The sequence below is a fragment of the Teleopsis dalmanni genome, chromosome X, assembly GCF_002237135.1.
Source record: "Teleopsis dalmanni isolate 2A chromosome X, ASM223713v2, whole genome shotgun sequence".
In the NCBI taxonomy this organism is placed as follows: domain Eukaryota; kingdom Metazoa; phylum Arthropoda; class Insecta; order Diptera; family Diopsidae; genus Teleopsis; species Teleopsis dalmanni.
In genome coordinates this window covers 74,854,875-74,874,765 of record NC_051848.1, presented here as the reverse complement: position 1 = coordinate 74,874,765, position 19,891 = coordinate 74,854,875, and the positions used below count along the sequence as shown (strand labels likewise).

Below are 19,891 nucleotides of genomic sequence, written 5' to 3'. Positions count from 1 at the left end.
AAATCTTTGTTAGAACAATTCAAAAATAGTTTTAATGTAAGATTGTTTTTAATAAAAACTACTATGATTATAATTGTGAAATAACATATATATTTTTTTTAATCTTAAGTACAGTGAATTTCATTTCAAGCATAGTTTTTTAATTCGCATAAAAAAGCTTACCTACAATTGTGAACAACTAAACAAAAACAAAAATTACAAACATAACATATAAACAGCATTATCTTGTGAATTGTTAAAACTAATGTTTTAAAGGATGATGAACTAAACAAAAACAAAAATTACTAACATAACATATAAACAGCATTATCTTGTGAATTGTTAAAACTAATGTTTGAAAGAATGATGAACTACGTTTTCGTATATATGATATTCTTTATTATTACACAATATTAGATATTAATTTCAGATATTAAATTTTTAATAATAATTACCCATTTACACAAATTTATACAAAAGTTGCTTTTAGGCTTTAAAATTGATTGTAAGGTTGTGTAAAGTGAGTTTTGTTTAATAGCTTACAAAAACCGATACAACATCAGTTAAAGTAAGAAGCAATAAACAATCCGTTAACAATAATCTTAAAAGCTCTTTGTAAGAGCACACATAAAAAAATGCTTTAAAATAGACTTAAAAATCAAGTTTAACTTATTGTTTAATCGAATATTAACATACTTTCAGAAACAAAGAAAACGAATATTATATATATTGATTGAATTTATTTTTACAGCAATGGGGTAAAATTTAACCAGAATTCCAAATAAAACACAATTCCGAAAAACGCATTATATTTTCTTTCACAACATTTTTAAAAATTTATTTTTGATTATCATAACATGTTTTTTTTTGTTTTTTGTTAATATTTGCAAGCATAGTCGCCACATTGGAATATATCGAAACAGTAATCGAATAGAATGTAATCGCGTCCTTAATCGATCAATCATAACTAATGTTTTTATCTAAAAAAAACATTTTAAATGCTGATGTCACATATTAAATATCATCGAAGTTGTTGCAGATATTTATTAATTGTTTTTTTTTCAACATTCTAAATGGAAATTCGAAGAATAGTTACGCCTCCGCTATTGAGATCACTATAGCGTAGGGTCAATTATTGTTGAAAGTCACAATATATACAAATTAGGCTTGGCTTGGAAACTGTTGCACATGTTACTGTCTTCCTTGAAGCTTACTTTTAATTTATTTATTCAATAAATTGTTCTTTTAAATTTACATAATTAATTTATTCCGATAGTTGTATCACCCATAGAAGCTTTTGTTTCATTCACACATCCTAATATAAATATTTAAATAATAAAAATAGCTATTGTATAAATAGTTGAATAATAATAAATTTATTATTTTCTAACATTGTTACGCGTACGGTCAAATAAAATGGTGCAATCAACTGGTTTGTTCTAGAGGTATTGGACTAAATCTATTTAAAATAGATTTTATTTTGTTGCAATCCATAATAATTTAAATAATAAACAATGTATTCACTAATCTAATAACTACAATTGTTTAAATGTAAATGTGTTAAATTCTCTTTGTTTTTATGTTTGCTATTAAATTTTTTTAATTTTTCTGACGATATATTTTATTTTTTATTAAAACGGTTAAATTTTTACTTGAAAGTGGTTTTGTACTTTGTGTGTAATTTGCTTTTCTGAATAAAGAGTTAATGATTTTTCACTTTTTAAATTTTATAATGTTTGTCGCCTTATAAACTTGAAATAAATATTTTCAAATTCTAAAAAAATTTTCAAGTTTTTGTTAGTAAATTTCTTTTTAAAAACTTTATTTTGCGTTAACGGTATTACACCATCCTACTTGTATAATATTAATTTTTTGAAAAATATTCCTTTTTCTTAATCATTTTCTTTTTCATCTTTTAAAGATTATTTTCGAACGTTTTACACTTTTAGGTCGTGTGCGAGTCCGAGTAAATTGACGTAAATTAAACTGAAATTTCGTAAGGATTTCTTGCACTGCACTTATGTAAATATTTATTTATTGCACTTATATATTATTTTTGGTTAAATGTTTTCAAATTTATTTATTTATTTATTAATTAAACATCTTATAAAATTTTCACAATGGTAAAATACTATTTCCCTCAATTTACCATCAATTTACTCAAACTCGCACATGTCCTAAATATACATTGAAAGGTTGTGGGTAAAATTTGACGTTTCTTGTTGACTTCACTAGCGCATGTGCAAAACAAAAAGGAAAACCATTTCAAATAAATTTCGCAGTGATTTCACAAAATAATAAAGGTTAGAACTATTGAAGTTCATGGATTAATTTTAAATATTGTATAATATACATTTGTTGGAAAAATGGAAAAAATGTCCGATGTAGCTTCGGGGCATAAAACAGTTAAATGCAATATGCTCTTATAATTAAAATGTATCTTAATGAAAATGTTTTTAATCATGTGTTCAAAATATGCTCAGTATCGAATAATTCCCGAAATTATAGATTCGAATAAAATAGTTCGAAACACATTTTTTCGAACAGTAATTGTCAAAATAGTACTTTTTGCTACAAAAGTAGTTTACACCGAAACTCTGTAGTAAACTATAAATATATTTGTAAAATATTTTTATGTGAAATATATTATTTCTATTTTAAAAATTTTAAAAGTATTTTAAAATAAAATGGATTTGTACGACGATATTGATACAAAACCCCGTGCTTCTCAAGTGGCCGGTTGGTCATCAGGAATTAAAATGCTGCAAACGCAACTGGCCATAAAAAAAGCGCAAACACCGAAAGATCCTCCAAAGAAACCGGTATATTAACATACATAATGTTTTTTAAAGTTAAAAAGTAATATAATTCTCTTAATAGTTAATGACTCCCGTTGTTAGTTTACGTGCAAAAAAGCAAGTTGCAGAAGATATGACTGTCACAAATAAAAATTTAAGTTCAGGAAAAGCCACTCTCAAAACAGAAACTGCAGTAACAACCAAAACTATTATAAATACACAACCAATAATTCCTGTCATAGAAAATTCAAAAGTCGATGATTGGGACTTCGTTGATGAATATAATCCATTATGGCCCAACGAATATGAAAAATTAAAAGACAAATTACAAACCAAAAGAACTAGTGGTAGGAGTAAGTCCAAATCGAGTAAGCAAAAATACTTAAATAAAATATTTTCTTACAATCGTAATTCTATTTAACAGACAATTCAAACTCATCTTCCACAAAACTCTCAGGATTTTCACAGCGTGTAAATGATGAAGAAAGTTATAGTCCGCCAGCAAGTGGTTCAGTAACAAGCGCTGGCGGTGCTGCAATTGCTCCTCCACCATCACTTCAAGAAATATCAATTACAAATGAAAATGGTGATGGCTCATCGAACGTTACCATACCTTACTCTGCTAGCTCAGTCGCTGCAAAAATAATGGCCAAATATGGGTTTAAAGATGGTCAGGGCTTGGGCAAGCAGGAACAGGGTATGTCTATGGCTTTGCAGGTAGAAAAAACTTCCAAACGTGGTGGTCGCATTATACATGAAAAAGATGTATTTCTGCCTCCGCTACCAGCTCCACAGAGCCCTCCTGCACCAGCCATTGTTCCGCCAGCCTCACCATTATTCCCAACTCCTGTAATACCAGCAATTGAACCACAAATTCCTAACGAACCAACTATTACCGAAATAATGAGAGAACCTAGTAAAGTCGTACTACTGAGGGTAAGTGGAAAAATATGTACTCAGGTTTTGTCGTTTTAAAATCTAAATCATATAACGAAATCAATTTTTTTATAAAAATTAAATATTTCTTAACAATCAATTTAAAAACTAAATTTATGCTTAAAATTAAATTTAGGAAATTTGAAAATGTGATGTAGTTTATAATAGTGGATGAATAGTGCTATGGAAAATAAAAAACTATTACTAGTTTTATAGTTATTGACTTGCTTTTTTAGTGCGTTAAGAAACTTGTTGTACATTATTGTTATATATTTTTGACAATGTATATTCTACAAACACATCTTTTACGTATATTTATAAATTTTTTTGCATTCATAGTGCATATTCATTCATAAATACACTTTGTCTACCTATATACCCCTAACGTTGCTAAAATTCGTCAATTTTACGCACATTAATAAGAAAGTAGCTAGCTCACCACAGTAATACTAAGATAATTTAGAATTTCCGAACAATAACATATTGTTTCCTTATGTTGATCAGCCGAAAAGTTTCACAGCAATTCAGCGTCGTTTACAATATTGTTATTTAAGTGAAATGAAGTATAATTTGTAGCTGACATATTTGATTTGCCTGATTCACATCCAAGGCAATCATGTGTGTTTGTATTACAGAAAAGCTGATCCACCTAATCTACTAATCTAACTGATATAGCAAAAAGCAGATATTTTTCATTTTTGAATTGTAATAATTAATTAATAACATAATTAAAAGAAGGAACAACAATTATTTAAATTTATTTGTTCTAATGCTTAGACTATTTTCAAATTAAAATACAAATAGAAAAACACACACATGGGCACTTTAAATGTGTCTCTAAACAGATAGATATCTTCCTACTAACATTCAAAAATCTTAAACTTAAATAATAACAAATAAAACAAAAACACTAACATCGCTAACACTGATATTATCAAGAAACAAAAAAAGACCCGTTAAAGTAAAAACCTCAGAATTACAAAGTATCACGTTAGTGCACTTGGTACGGTTTACTTCAAAATACATTAATCCTTAAAAGGGAAAAAATAACAAAACATCACGAAAAATGCATAAGGATTAGTATTAGTGAATGGTCTATATGCGTTTTAGCGTATTTGCAAAGGGTGCAAATCGTAATCCTAAAATCCTAACAAATCCTGTATCAGTGTTAGTACTTGTTGCAGCCAAAGTTCAATTGACAGTCAATAAACAATACTGTGAACGAAATCGTTCGATCAGCAACAGCTGCCATAACATTACTTGCTCTTTAACTTGTGCCTGAATTTTAGATTTAAACAAGACGAGCCATCGGAATTGGTTACACTATATGATCAAATTTATTTAATTAAATTTTTGTTTAGTCCATGCTACAGAGTGATATACATTAATTAAAGAAACAGTTATTGCATCTTAAAAATATGTTCCCCTTTCTGAAAAGCTGTTTGTATTATATAAAAAAAAATGTGACCAAAGGTAGTGTTAGAATTTTATGTTCACTTTACGGCAGTTAAACTAAATTGGGAACAATAGATCTTTATGTCGTAGTGTGAAATCCCACAACTTAATAATAATATTAGTTTATTTTAATGGCTACAGGATCGATCATGTTTCCAAATAACCAAGTATCGCTTACCTCTCTCAACTAAACTACAACTATAACAAGAATTGTTTTCTAAATCAATTTTTTTCCAGTGACCTATCAATGTAATGCGTAATAGTATTTTGTTTTCTAAATTACATTGACTCAATAATTGTTTAACAAATTATATGCAAAATTTTGCAAAGAAGGTATATGGTATGTCTATATCTAAAATAATGAAAACAAGGGGCAATATTCGTTTTTCATTTGTTTTTGTTTTTTTTTTTATTAAAAAATACATTCTATCTATTATTAATAAAAAATAATAGTAATCATATAAAGCAAATTTAATTTTTTTTTATTTAAAAATCAATAATACAAATTTATTCATATATTTACTTGTATTCACCTGTCTGTCCGTATTGGTAGCTGGAGCAGTTAATTTTTTTGCAACCTTGGCATCACCAAAATTCTGCACTGCCAGCACCAACAGGAGTTTTTCATTGGCTCATGCCATACTTGACTAATTTTTGAGAATTAATTTTGGTGCATTGATTTTTGATGCTTGCTACACTTGATGAACTCTGCAAGTTGAGCAATTTTATACATAAACTCTGCTTGATTCTGTGTTTGTGTGTATGTGTGTTTGCAGAAAAGAAAAAAAAGCATCTTGAAAAATAATTTAAGATTCATTCAACGCAGTGCTACGTTTTGGCATTAAAAATAAAATGCCAGTGTAAATGTAAAAGAGAGAATATCAAAAAATAACAGAAGAAAAATGTGCATGTGTTGGTTTCACCACTGTTTCAATAGCGTCAAAGCATGAGAAGAATTTCAATCCAATAAATGCACTGAATCGGCTGTTGTAAAAACTAATTTTAATCCTCAATCTTACTTTAGATGTATCTAGTCGTTCCGAAATGCGACAGAAAGGAACAAGTCTCTTGCTAAAGTCTCTTGCTGATTTGTTGGCATCACTGTTACAATCTGTCAAATATTATGTTTTCATAATTAACAGTTGTTACTTATGTGCTCAGTATTAAGGGCAAATTAAATGTTAAATGAGTTTAAATATTTATTAAAAAATTAAAATGAAAAACAATATTAACAATATGAGAATATTTAAAAATTTTCTTTTACCTTAATAAGCATAAACTTGTTAGCAACTAACAATTTTAGATACTAAATGTGCTTTTTAACTACATTTCTTTCATGTGTTCTTAAAAAATTTTTTGTATATTTATAAAATATTTATTTTCCACAATTTTTGTATATTTTTAAAATATTTATTTTATACAATTTTCAAATTTGTGAAACTTTTTAATTTTGTTTTAATTTTTGTTTACATATGACTTTTGACATATGACTGGAATATTCATTTAAACTTCTAATGAAGGTTTACAATAGATCGCTTATCGCTTTGTTACCATTTTTTTCTATTAATTTTATTAGTTTATAATTTCTATTAGTCTTTTAAAGCAAGAGAGTTGTGGTTGTTGCTTTGCGTACAAATTAGAGAGTTTAGCAAGAGACTTGTTGTTTTTTGCTGCACTTCGTAGCGAATGAATACACCTATTATGTTTTTTTATCTAACTTGTATGCTTATGATAATGTTAAAAAAATTTATTGTATACTTTTTTATTCTTTTTTTTTATAGAATATGGTTGGCCCCGGCGATGTAGACGAGGAACTAGAACCAGAAGTTAAAGATGAATGTAATACAAAATATGGAGAAGTTGCAAATGTTTTAATTCATGAAGTTTTTGGTACTATACCAGAAGACGCTGTTAAAATTTTTGTAGAATTTAAACGAATTGAGAGTGCTATTAAAGGTATTATCATAAGATTTTACTTATTTATTTTAGTTTCATTTTATATAATATGTGATGTTGAACAATTTTAAGCAGTTGTGCTAGAAACAAAGCACAAACGTATTTAAAATAAATTAAATTTAAAATTTCAATTTAATTTAATTTTTAATTTAATTTAATATAATTTTTAATTTAATATAATTTTTAATTTAATTTAATTTTTAATTTAATTTAATTTAATTTAAATTTAAAATATTTGAAACTTCGATCGGTTCGAGTATCATTTAAAACAGTTAGATGAAGTACTATTACTATTTCGATCCTTTTTCATGCATGCTAAATCATTACATCCAGTAGATCTCTACTGGTTATAACAATAACTTAATAATGTATTAAGTCACCTTTTCCTAAAAACTAATAAATATATTTTTACATTCTTTTCCAATTCATTTATTTATTATTGGTTTAACAAATTTTAAAAAATGTGATGTTGGAAACATTTTTTTAATATAGCTGTAGTCGATCTCAATGGACGATTTTTTGGTGGGAGACAAGTGCGTGCTGGATTCTATAACTTCGATAAATTTAAAAGCTTTCAATTGCATTGAGCATTTATAATTAACGTAATATAATATAATTTGTATATTTCTTTTATTAACTTTGGAAATTGACTGTTTTAAATAAATTAAGTAATTAGAATGTAACATATAATTGTTTTATATTAACAATGTTTTAATAAAATATATTTTGCATGTTTCTGTATATAATACTGTTTTTCATTTATAAATTAAAGAGGTTTTATAGGAGTAATAAATAAAATAAATAAAATAAACTTGTGATGTTTTAACTTAAAAACATTTTGTTATACTTCAAACTTGTCCAAAAGAGGAAATGTATTTACTAGCGCTGAACTATTCTCTTGGTTCTGGTATGCCTAGTTTTGGATCGCATGTGAATGAAATTGTTAAAGCATATCTGTTAAGTTAAATAATTGATTACTTAAATATAAAATATAAAATAAAAATACTTGAAATTTTCACTTTCCTTTCACCTTTGGTTACGATTTCGACATGGTGACGATTGTCTTCTCCAGATGTAAAGCCACTTACTCGTCCTAACTTGGGTTCGATTATCGATGTTGTCCTATTTTTGTGCGTACCATCAACAAACACAAAACGACCACCACCAAAATCTTTTTTGTATGTGGTTAAATACAGTAGCGAAGTATAATGAAATGATTCGTATGTTTCCTGGAATATGCTGCCGATTTAACGAGTGACTACGCAATTTATTTATTTAAAATTTTACCTTATCCACATGTTCATGCCAGTACTCATCATGCACTGTCTTCGCAGTTATGTTTGTTAGGCGTGAGAAAAATGTTGGATATGTAAAATAAAGATTTGCATTCGAAATACCAAAGTGTTCCGCAATAGCCCTTTTTATTTTCCTTCTAACCAACTTAAAAAGAAGTAAGTAAGCTATTAGTTACAGAATAATAATATCATTTAAATACATTACGAACATATCTAATATAAACAATATATTACAGTGAGAACAGTCCTAATGGATACACATTTCAAATAAATAAAAAAAATAACAAAAGTTTACTGAAGTGTTTGCTGAAGAGAGTCATCACTATATTATACATGCACTTAAAAAATTTTGATAAGTGTTAAATAAAATAAGAACCCACATTGAAAACATTAAAGTGTTCTTCTTTAAATGCGTCTTTTAAATCTTCAATATCGTATGCATTAATAAATCCTTCACCAAATGACAACGCACCCGTATGCAAATCTAGTACTGAAGCACCACCAGATGAATTATATTTTGTAAGTATAGAACGAGCTAAGTCCAACAATATTTCCCCTTCTGCAGCTTCAATTAATTTATCGGTGATGAAACGACCACATTTATTTGGCACACACTCCGGAAAAGCTTGTATTTCCTCAGCATAGCTTGATGCACACTCGAACTTTTGCATTCGTAGTAATAAATTTTCCCGTACAAGGCCGAACTTTGTTTCATGATTTTGGTTTTTTGTGTAGAAATACACAACTGTTATGACGGAAAGAATGATGAATGTACGTGTCCACATGCGGTGAGTTATGGGACTGGTAGCATTCCTTAATTCCTGGTTTGTGGCAACTATTCTATTTTTTCGTGATTTTTGTATTTTTTTGATATGGGACTCGTGGTTTGTTAATTTAGATGCGATGCTCATAGTTAACAATCACCAGCAAGTTTACAGTGAATAAATATCACCTGTATATACAAAAACTGTGGTGACTTTCCTTATCAATTTCAGAAATATAATAGTTACTTTTACTGTGGTGAACATAACATTAAGGTAATGTGCTATAAGAATTGAATTCACCTTAAAAGCTCAAATTATAATTAAGAAATAAATATATTAAATAAATAAATATATATGTTATACAATTTTAGATAAAATATTGAAAAATTATTTTATTAAGTTAACAGTAATTTTTAATGATGAATTAAAATGAGATAAAATGATATTATGGGTAATATTCAAAATTACCAACAAATTTACAATAAATAAATATTACCTATGCATATAAATACTGTGGGGACTTTCCTTATCAGTATTAGAAATGTTTATTTCAACTTCAACTGTGGTGAACATAAAATTTTAGTAATTTTCTTCAAAAATTTAAATCACCTTGTATTGAAATAAGGAAATAAATATATTATACGTTATACATTTTAAATGAAACTTAGTGGTGAATTAACACTCGTTAAAATGGGATAAAATTTTATTGTAAAGTAGCACTCAAAGAATTAATCAATAAAGAGAAAATTAAAGACGGTTCTAAATCCCACCATAATAATAATAATAACACTAAAGAACATTAATGAATTATAATATATGAAATTGTGAAAAAATGTGGAATTACACGGATACACCCATTTATTAACGGATTTTAGTACAGTCAGCTATTTTAAGGAACTTTTTCTACTATTTTAATATAGCTTACTTCTGTAAATATCGTAGTTTAAAAGTGCACATTTATGTTAATTTCACTAACAAAGATTACATACGCTGCCTAATACAGTCAAACCTCTCTATAGCGAGCCTCTCTATAACGAAGTTTTTTCAGCTACGCAAACAAATTTTTGCATATAACATAAGAAAACCTCTCTATAAAAAATTTATTCAAAATTTAAGATTAACATTCTTTGCTACAAATTGCAATACTCGATATGAGGTTGTGAATATGTTATTCCCTTAATAATAGGGAATGGCACATTTTTGGCTTCCGAGTAGAATGGGTGAAGGAGGGGAGAAAAGATCATAATGTGCACTTGCTGATAGTGAAAATTTTAATTCACAAAGAGTGATCACTAAACACATTTATGTATTCTCTCTCTTTTAATACGAGAGAATTTTTAGAGAGATTTCGAAATTTTTAAGTCTATTAATTTGTTGGAAGAATTTATTGACAAGGAAAAAGTAAAAATGTCCAAACAAGCAAAAATATCAGACTTTTTTCGAGTTAAATAAATCACTAAATTATAAAAATTTAAATTATGTATAATAATAAATTAATTAATAATTAATAAAAATAATTTTTCTAAATACAAACTAACATTTGATTAATGTTTAACCTATCTATTACGAAGTCTTTTGCGGACACCAACCGCTTCGATATAGAGAGATTTGATTGTATATACAATTTCCACATTAATAATTAAATGACTGGTAATACGTTACCGATATCTCAAAAATCACGCCACATTGACATATGTATAGCTTAGCAAAAAACTGTTCAAAGTAACTGACTACTGAAATCTGTTGTGATATGTGTGAGACCAAGAAACCTTTATTGTTCAAAAAAACTCCTTGTTAATCAGTTAAAGGGTGTTGCGGGTCTAGGCAAATTGTTATCTGCACATTTTTTAAACTTCGAGCTTTTATCAGTAAGTGTACATAAGTAAGTGATTATCTTGAATAAAGGTTTACACACTTTGACAATATGCAAACCTATGGATATCTACATTATAAGTAGGTAATAGAAATGGATAAGCTGCACACTTATATCAATTATAAACTTAATTTTCTTATGTGATATATTATTAAATGAAGTAGTTCATAAAAGTTTACAAAATTTTTATTAGCTAAATGAGCAAGTGCCTAAATGAAACAGTATGAATGTACTATTACATCGCTAATGAAATGAGCGTTAATGAAATTTTATTACCCGTACAAAGAGCTTTTGTGCGTTTTAAATTTAATGAGAATACATCAAGGGAAATTACACCAAAAATGTCGAATGCAACATTGCAAAGTATAATTCTCAAAAGCGAAATAATCGAAATATTATTGATATATTTAACATATGAAACAAATAAATCAAGCAAACAAAAGGTTACAAGAACTTTTTAAAATCCTTGTTTTGTTTAATAAATAATATATATAATTGGTATATAAAACTATATAAATGATTTTATATCAAATAAAAATTTGATATTATACAATATCATGTACTATTTAACAAAAAACACAAACAATAAATAAACAAACAATAACTCTCCTTAAACTTTCACAGAACTTTCTGACATGTGAAAGGTCTTTCACATGCAAAAAAACATTTATGCCAATGGTAACGTACGAATCTTAATTTGTTTAACATAAATTAATTTAGCTGCAGTGGAAATATGATATTAAATAATTTTTAATCACAGCTTCAGCAGTAGCAACACCTACAGCTACACATTTTGTTTGTAATATTCGGTTTCAGTATATTTAACTTTTACTATACGATTCGATTAGTTTTCGATTTAGTTTTTTAAATGCAATATATATAATATAATATACCAAAATATTCTAGAATGTATATATTTTTCAAAAAAATACTGTGCAACATTGTACTATTTTATAAAATTTTATAATTAATTAAATACTAATACAACCCCCAAATACAGAATATAACAACCAACAAATAACTTTAACAGAGTTCATTATTAAACTTTACAGTAGTGGTGAGTTTTTAACATAATATATGTTACAATATGTTACTAGTATGACGTTAGTTAATATACATTTTTTCATAAAAATTAAAAAATTACTAATCGATTTTTATTTTGTTAGTTTCTTTTTAAAGAGTGTTTAATCTAGTTTTAGAAACATTCAGCGTATTGATTGTACCTTTTACAAAATTTAAATGAAATGCACTTATACTGGAATATGCGAAAAATGTTTACTATTTTAATAATTTTTTATATTTAGGTTAAGATATTAGAATAATTCTATTATAATCGGTTTCGTGAGCATTTTTTTTATACGTTTGCATTTTAATTTTTTGAAAAACTTGATATATAACGAGTTCAGAAGTTTGACTTTGACTTCAAATTTCTCAAAATTGTACTAGTCAATTTTTATGTTTTTTTGCTATTAATAGTTTAAGTTTTATTAGTTAAACTTACGCACGATATTAAGTCTGTTCCACAAGCTACTCGTAGTAAAACTCAAGTAAAACACAAGTAAAGTATACACTGAGAGCGTAACACAAATAAAGTGCCACATTACGCTCTTTACACAGATTTTTATGGAACAGTTTTGTATAAAGTCTGGTGAGAGCATCAGTGCCGTTTAAATAAACAATACAAAAATTTTAATTCAAACCAAAACAGCTGATTCACACATTAACACAAATTTTACTTAAAATAGAATGTTCGAGCAGAGTCTGTGTAACATTTTCAAATTTCGACAGGAACGTCACGATCTCTCTGATGCTCTCCTTTACTCGAAAATTTGTTGATGGAACACACATGTGTATACACAGTGTTACTCAAAGTTACTACAAGCAGTACGTGGAACAGACCTATTGTACAATTTTTAGATTTTTCTAAAACAAAATTTCTTCAAAAAAAGTCGATTTTAGACAATTTTTATATTCCTTATAATTTAAAAAATTCGTATCAGATTTCTATTAAGTGTTCATTTGAAACACCAGTTTCAGTTTATTTTCTTATAATAACACAAGTAGAATTTTTTAAAAATTTTTTGTAAATGCACCCCTGCGTTCTCCAGCAACGTTGCTAACTTTGCGCTGGTGCACAATTAAACATCGAACCAAGAAAAGTGTCAAATGATAAATATTGAAGTGTGTTTGTTTAATTGACTGAACAATTGGTCTTGTAACAAAATATTTGGAGCAGATAAAAAATTCCCGGTAGTGAATTAAAGATGTCACGTTTTAGTGGAGCATTACAATTGACTGATTTAGATGATTTCATAACACCTTCACAGGTACGGAAAAATATTTACAAGTATAATATAAAAGCAAGCATATTTAAATATTAAAAAAGCCATTGCTAACAAGAAGTTGTTGCAATTTCTGATTGAAAATACTTGTGAACATTTAAAAATTAGCTTAATGTTCATATATTGGATAATAACCATTTTATATATAAAATTGATTGAAACTATGTTGTCAAGTTCGAAAAGCAACTCATGTATATAAAAATTATATTGGGTGGTAAAAGAGCACTGCTTCTGTGCTCATTGTGATGTGTCGTATACGGTAGATTTACCTGAAAACTTAATCCAACATAGCTTAGATTATGAGTACAAATTGTAGTATTAAATGTAGTGCAACTTAAGGAAGTTAATGACGACAAGTCTATTTTCTGCGACACCTCTTTTTATTGCACTTATTTTTGCAACATTGGTTGCTTTTTAGATCTAAAAATGCTATGCAATTTTTTTATCTGATTATATGTATTTTTGTTATATGTTTATTTGAATTTATCATGTTTTCTTCAAATAGAAATACTTTTATTGTTGTGAACAAGATATTTATAATGTAATTCCTACAAAATCGAATTTAAATCGAATCGCCAAAAAAATTGTATAATATTTTTCACATCTATTTTTATTTTTATATGATATTTAGGAATGTATAAAACCTGTTACTATTGAAAAGACGAAATCTAAGACAGGTGCAAAAATTTCCATTCAAGAAGACGGTTACTATGAAGAAACAGAGGTACTTATACAAGTATTAATTATAATTGATAAGCAAATCCTCAGTGACATTTTGTATTTTTAGACTGGCAAGCACAAGTTACAAAAAGTCGAGATAACACTACAAGATTGCCTGGCCTGCTCTGGTTGTATTACGTCTGCTGAAGGGGTGCTCATTACACAACAAAGTCAGGAGGAACTTTTGAAAATTTTAAAAGAAAATCAAGTACTTAAATCACAGGGCTTATTGGAGAAAGTACGTACTGTTGTATTTACCATATCACAGCAACCTATTTTGAGCATAGCACAGCGCTATGAACTGCCGGTTGAGGAAGCGGCAAAACGTTTAAGCGGTTACTTGCGGAGTTTGGGTGCAGATATTATTTTAAACACAAAAATTGCTGATGACTTGGCACTGCTGGAATGTCAAACTGAATTTTTAGAACGTTTTCGAGAAAATGATACTGGTGGAGCTGCTCATTTACCACTATTAACTTCAGCTTGTCCTGGTTGGGTTTGCTACGCAGAAAAAACACATGGTCAATTTATATTACCATACATTGCCACTACCCGTTCCCCACAACAAATAATGGGTGTTCTTGTTAAACAATACTTGGCACAAAAATTAAATGTAGCAAGTAGCAATGTATATCACGTGTCTGTTATGCCTTGTTATGATAAGAAGTTGGAAGCTTCGCGTGAGGACTTTTACAGTGAAGTGAACAACTCTCGTGATGTGGACTGTGTTATAACATCAAGTGAGTGTATACATAAATATAAATGAATTAAAATCTAATATTAAACAATATAATATAATGATTCTTTTAGTTGAAATTGAACAGATGTTAAATGAAGAGGATAAAACAATAGAATCGTATGATGCTATCAATTTTGATTGGCCTTGGGGTACTGAACAACCCGAACAAAATGTTTGGGCTCATGAAATGTCTGCCTCGGGAGGTTATGCAGATCATGTTTTTAAACACGCTGCTAAGGAATTATTTGGCCAGGAAATTTTGGGTGATTTAGTTTATAAGAATTTAAGGTAAGCAAATTTTGATAAAATTTAATTTGAAAATAAATGATTTATTAATTTCGTTAGAAATCCTGATTTTCGTGAAGTAACTCTGGAACAAGATGGTAAATGTGTGCTTAGGTTTGCTATTGCCAACGGTTTTCGAAATATACAAAATCTTGTACAAAAATTGAAACGTGGCAAAATAGCTTATCATTTTGTGGAAGTAATGGCTTGTCCCTCAGGTTAGCTTTAGTCGAATGTTGTAAGCAAATTATTTTCAAATTTACTTTTGTAGGTTGTATAAACGGTGGAGCACAAATACGGCCGCCAGCTGGTATGCCTGTACGTGAGCTTTCATTACAATTAGAGCAACTGTATAGACAATTACCAAAATCAATACCCGATAATACTGTCACAAAAAGTATTTATGAGAATTTCTTTGACGGTGCACACACTGATAAAGCCAATATGCTGTTGCATACAAGTTATCACGCGGTTGAAAAAATACAAACAGCGCTTAATATCAAATGGTAGATTTCATTTACTATATCTTCAATACATGGAGTACAAAATTATGACAAAAATGTCTTAAAATATGTAACAAAAATTTGGTTAAAATAGTTAAATATAGTTTCTGTACTGATAGCTTTTGAAATAAAACATTTTTTATGGGATTAACTAAGTTAACTACTTTCACCTAACAACAAACTTTATATGAAAAATATGATATTAAATATCATGTTAAATTTATTTGTTCTGTGAAATGAAAATTATTATGTTATAGAGTATTTTTTAAATTTGATATAATTTTTTTTACCATTACTTAACTTGTTATAAAAATAGATTTTAATAAAATTCATGTTATATAGTAAATATGATATTATTTTAAATCGAATTAAATATTTTTAGGCACATTGTTTACTATGTGTTATCGTTTTATTATTTTGGAAATGGAAAAAATTGATATCTTTTGGTAACGTACATTAGGGGACATACATTTTTTGTTATTTAATTTATTTTTGTTATTTACATATGTCAATATTTTGTTTTTGTTAGTATTTAAATTTTGTGATATCTGTAACAAAAATTTGGTTTCAAAATAAACAAAACAAAAAAATTAATAATCTGTTACTAGTATAGACCAGTCTTTATATATAATTATATATATATATATATATATATACATATATATATATATATATATATATATATATATATATATATATATATATATATATATATATATATATATATACATATATATATATATGTATATATAAACATTGTTATTACTATATAGATTTTTATTTCTATAGTGATATTTATATTTGTAATATCTCCAACTAAAATTGGTTTTAGTTTTCATGGTTTTTAAAATTCATGAAATTTATGGTTTTTAAATAAAATTTTTATAATTCAGATTATCATGGTTTTAAATTAAAAATGCAAGTGAAATATTGTTTTTTCATTTATTTTCTCTCTGCAAATTTTAATTTTAAATAAAATTGTTTTAAATACAATTGTTTTAAATAATTATTTATTAGATATTAAAATGTATTTTTATGTAATATTAAACTATTTGATGTGACAATACTCGATGTTATATGAATTTTACTTCCTTTTTATATGAATTTCCTTCCTAAATTATAATAGTAAGCTAACTAGATCCAACTAGATCTATATTCATGGGTCTATCAAAAATACATGGACTCCAAACTTTTTAATATTAGTTTTTTTTATTAAAAAATTTTAGATCCCTTTTATGTGTTACAATTATCAGATTTAATCAGTGATCCTTATTAAATTTATCTATAAATAATATGTGTATCTGTAATTTATTAATTGTAAAAAAGTGCTCTATTTGTTGAAAATCAGAAAATTAGGAAATTTTAAAGATTCGAACAAATTTGAGATACAGGAATTTTTTATATGTGAAAGGCGGATGGAGGGCGGGTGCAAAGTCTCGTTATACTAAACTTTATATCACATGCCTTCCCACGACGTCCACTGCCGATATTCCGATATTCACATCCATGAATAGCTCGCAACCAAATGATGTGAAAGCGTATAGCTCTACTTGATCTAGAGGACTCCATTTAAGCACCATTATCGGAATGACCGAACTTTCTTTACAAAGTGTTTGGCCTCTGATTTGCATGCTTTAGTTCCATGTTAGTGATTATGTACAAATTTTGGATGTTGAATAAAAATTGTAAAGAAGATTAATGATTAATTAACTCAGTAGATTCGGTTATGTACAAAATTTCGAAACAAAGTTAATATTAACCTTTGTGTTAACGCCCAAATATTTTAAACATATCCGCTATATGTTGTTATATCAAAAATATCAACATATAACTAATATCTAATGTAGATATAGTCTTGTCTTGTCTGTCTGTAGTTATGTTTTTATATCTAATGTATGTATGCTAGATAGTTTACATATATTAGATATGGAGACAGTGATATGCGTATATAGACATTTTTTAGAAACGAAGCGGAAAAAAATTATACATGTATATTATGTATAATTTATAATTTATGTATAAATATATAATTTCATAAATTTGTACAGTTTATAAGTATTACTAAAGAACTGGTTCATCTCTATAGTTACGGTAAGATATCCTTCTTCAGCAGAACAGAGTTGAGGTTGCTGGTGGGATATTTAACGGGTCACCATGGACTGCGTTATCACCTTAATAAAATTGGTCTGTCCGAAGAGATAGATTGTCGACTCTACTTAAAAGCAGACGAAAGCTTCAGGCAGATTCTCTGTGACTGTCTAGCCTTGATCTGCACCAGGAGGACGTCGCTTCGTTGGGATCTAGTACCCTATTTATTTCTAACTCAAATTATTGCTATCATTTAATGAGACTGTAACTTCTTCTTTGGACAGACGTATATGTTCTCTGAAAATCAGTTATACTTCAATAATATGACATATATTTTTTATTTCATGGCAATTTCACAAAGAACAATCATGTTTGGATATATTAAATTTTCTGGCGTTTAAATAAAAAAGACCGGCCCGGTCCTACAGTACGATCGATATATGTTGAGTGTTTTCATAATAAAAACTATGCATAATGTCATATTACAGCTGTGGGTACATGTCATGAGATTCCGACTTAGCATTCGTGACAAAGGAATCGTGTTCACTCCGTTTGTATAAAGTTATAATATTATTGTGTAATAATTTAAGATCCATACTCCGAATACTGGTTATTGAAAGAACCAGTTCTAAACACATATTTTCTCAATCTTTGACGCAGTATATGTATGCCTTTGTCAATTGTAAGTTCAGTTAGTATACGAACAAACTTTGTGGAGGGGTGATTAAGAATTTTTCTTACATAGGCGAAATGTGTTTGCACTGTGTCTACAAACTGCGTTGGTAACCCCGTTTCTACGTGAAGCATATAGTTTGGGGTGTTAGTGAGTACGAGTAGAAATATATTTTTTAAAAAAAATTTATAGAATTTTTCCACTTGATCATAATGTTTGTAACCCCAAACTTGGTTACCGTAGAGTACAATTGAATGTGCAATTTCTATCTGTCTTTCTCCAAACTTCCACGACAACGAGTTATTTACTCTACCACCTTTTCTGAAAATCATAATTTTGGATTTATTTAGATTCACGATAAGACCACATTTTGAACAATATCATAATTTGCAATACATCAGGTGAGTCCACAAGTAGAACTACATCATCGGCACTACATAAAAGCTGATGGTTGGCTGTAGGAAACCCGGTTGTGACACAAGTGTTAAAAAAGTGATCAAAAGGGATATTTATGCTGACTATTTTAATAATGGTAACAAACGATTTGGTTTTTTATTATATCAAATATATTTATTATAGCAGACATATGTATATGCATCAATTTTATTAAATGCATTTAATTAATAATTTTTTTTCATGTATATTTAAATATAATGCAAAAAAAGTGGCTAGAAGTTGTTACCTCGAGATTCTTGGATTATTGTTCTTTTAGTAATATTAATATGTAAGCAGTGGTGTTGACAGGAAGGGGAGATATTATATACAACTTTTATTTGTATAAGTTTATAATTAATTAAGTAATACAAAAACGGTTAAGTGTATTTGCTTCAGTAGCCAAAGTTAATGAGTGTACTAGCTTCGCTTATCAAGTTGAGAGCTACTTAGGCCAAACTGGACTTTTCTAGACAAACAAGTTGATGTTCCGTGTGATAGGAATTAGCCGATTAAATATTGCTCGAGCCCAGGGGTCGGATTTGACAGGCTTATATAAGTTGTTTAAAATTGCTTTATTAGGCCATGTGCGAGTTCAAGTAAATTGTTGGTAAATTGAGGGAAATAGTAAATTATGTCGGTATGGCAGCGAATGTTGGTATTTATCCAGAATTTCGATTAGGGCAAATTAGATAAATTTAGGTAAATTAGGTATAATTATTGTGAAAATTTTATAAGATGTTTAATAAATAAATTTAAAAACTTTTAACCAAAAATAATAATTAAGTGCAATAAATAAATAAATAAATAAATATTTACATATGTTAATTGCAGTAAAAAAAAATTCCTAGGAAATTTTAATTTACTTTACCTCAACTTATTTGAACTCGCACACGGCCTAAGGTAATGTTATAACAAAAAAAAATTTCGTATAAATTGAAAGTTAGTTCTGTAACGTAGGTTGCCCACGCCTGTACATCTATTACTTTTCGTGTAATTTTTCACACACACATGCATTAAAGTTTTTTCCGGCATTTCAGTCAACAACGGTAA

General features: G+C 27.8%; 3 protein-coding genes across 3 annotated transcripts; 2 read left to right on the top strand and 1 right to left on the bottom strand.

Annotated features, from left to right (window-relative positions):
* Positions 1-2,608: 2,608 nt before the first annotated feature.
* On the top strand, positions 2,609-7,796 carry LOC119689569 (splicing factor 45). The gene is given in 5 exon segments (XM_038104426.1): positions 2,609-2,801; positions 2,860-3,184; positions 3,187-3,713; positions 6,950-7,124; positions 7,617-7,796. Coding segments are annotated over 5 exon segments (1,257 nt in total). The 5' UTR covers positions 2,609-2,666; the 3' UTR covers positions 7,712-7,796.
* A 102-nt stretch (positions 7,797-7,898) lies between these two features.
* LOC119688949 (2-oxoglutarate and iron-dependent oxygenase domain-containing protein 3-like) lies at positions 7,899-9,403 on the bottom strand. The gene is made up of 4 exons (XM_038103640.1): positions 8,800-9,403; positions 8,412-8,564; positions 8,148-8,353; positions 7,899-8,078 (listed from the first exon to the last, which is right to left on the bottom strand). The coding sequence occupies exons 1-4, from the start codon at positions 9,328-9,330 to the stop codon at positions 8,015-8,017; spliced, it is 954 nt and encodes a 317-aa protein (XP_037959568.1). The 5' UTR covers positions 9,331-9,403; the 3' UTR covers positions 7,899-8,014.
* Positions 9,404-13,087: 3,684 nt separating this feature from the next.
* Positions 13,088-15,843, top strand: LOC119687618 (probable cytosolic Fe-S cluster assembly factor GJ13047). Its single transcript, XM_038102001.1, has 6 exons — positions 13,088-13,383; positions 14,030-14,122; positions 14,186-14,858; positions 14,929-15,145; positions 15,203-15,360; positions 15,414-15,843. The coding sequence occupies exons 1-6, from the start codon at positions 13,321-13,323 to the stop codon at positions 15,650-15,652; spliced, it is 1,443 nt and encodes a 480-aa protein (XP_037957929.1). The 5' UTR covers positions 13,088-13,320; the 3' UTR covers positions 15,653-15,843.
* The last annotated feature ends 4,048 nt before the right edge of the window (positions 15,844-19,891 follow it).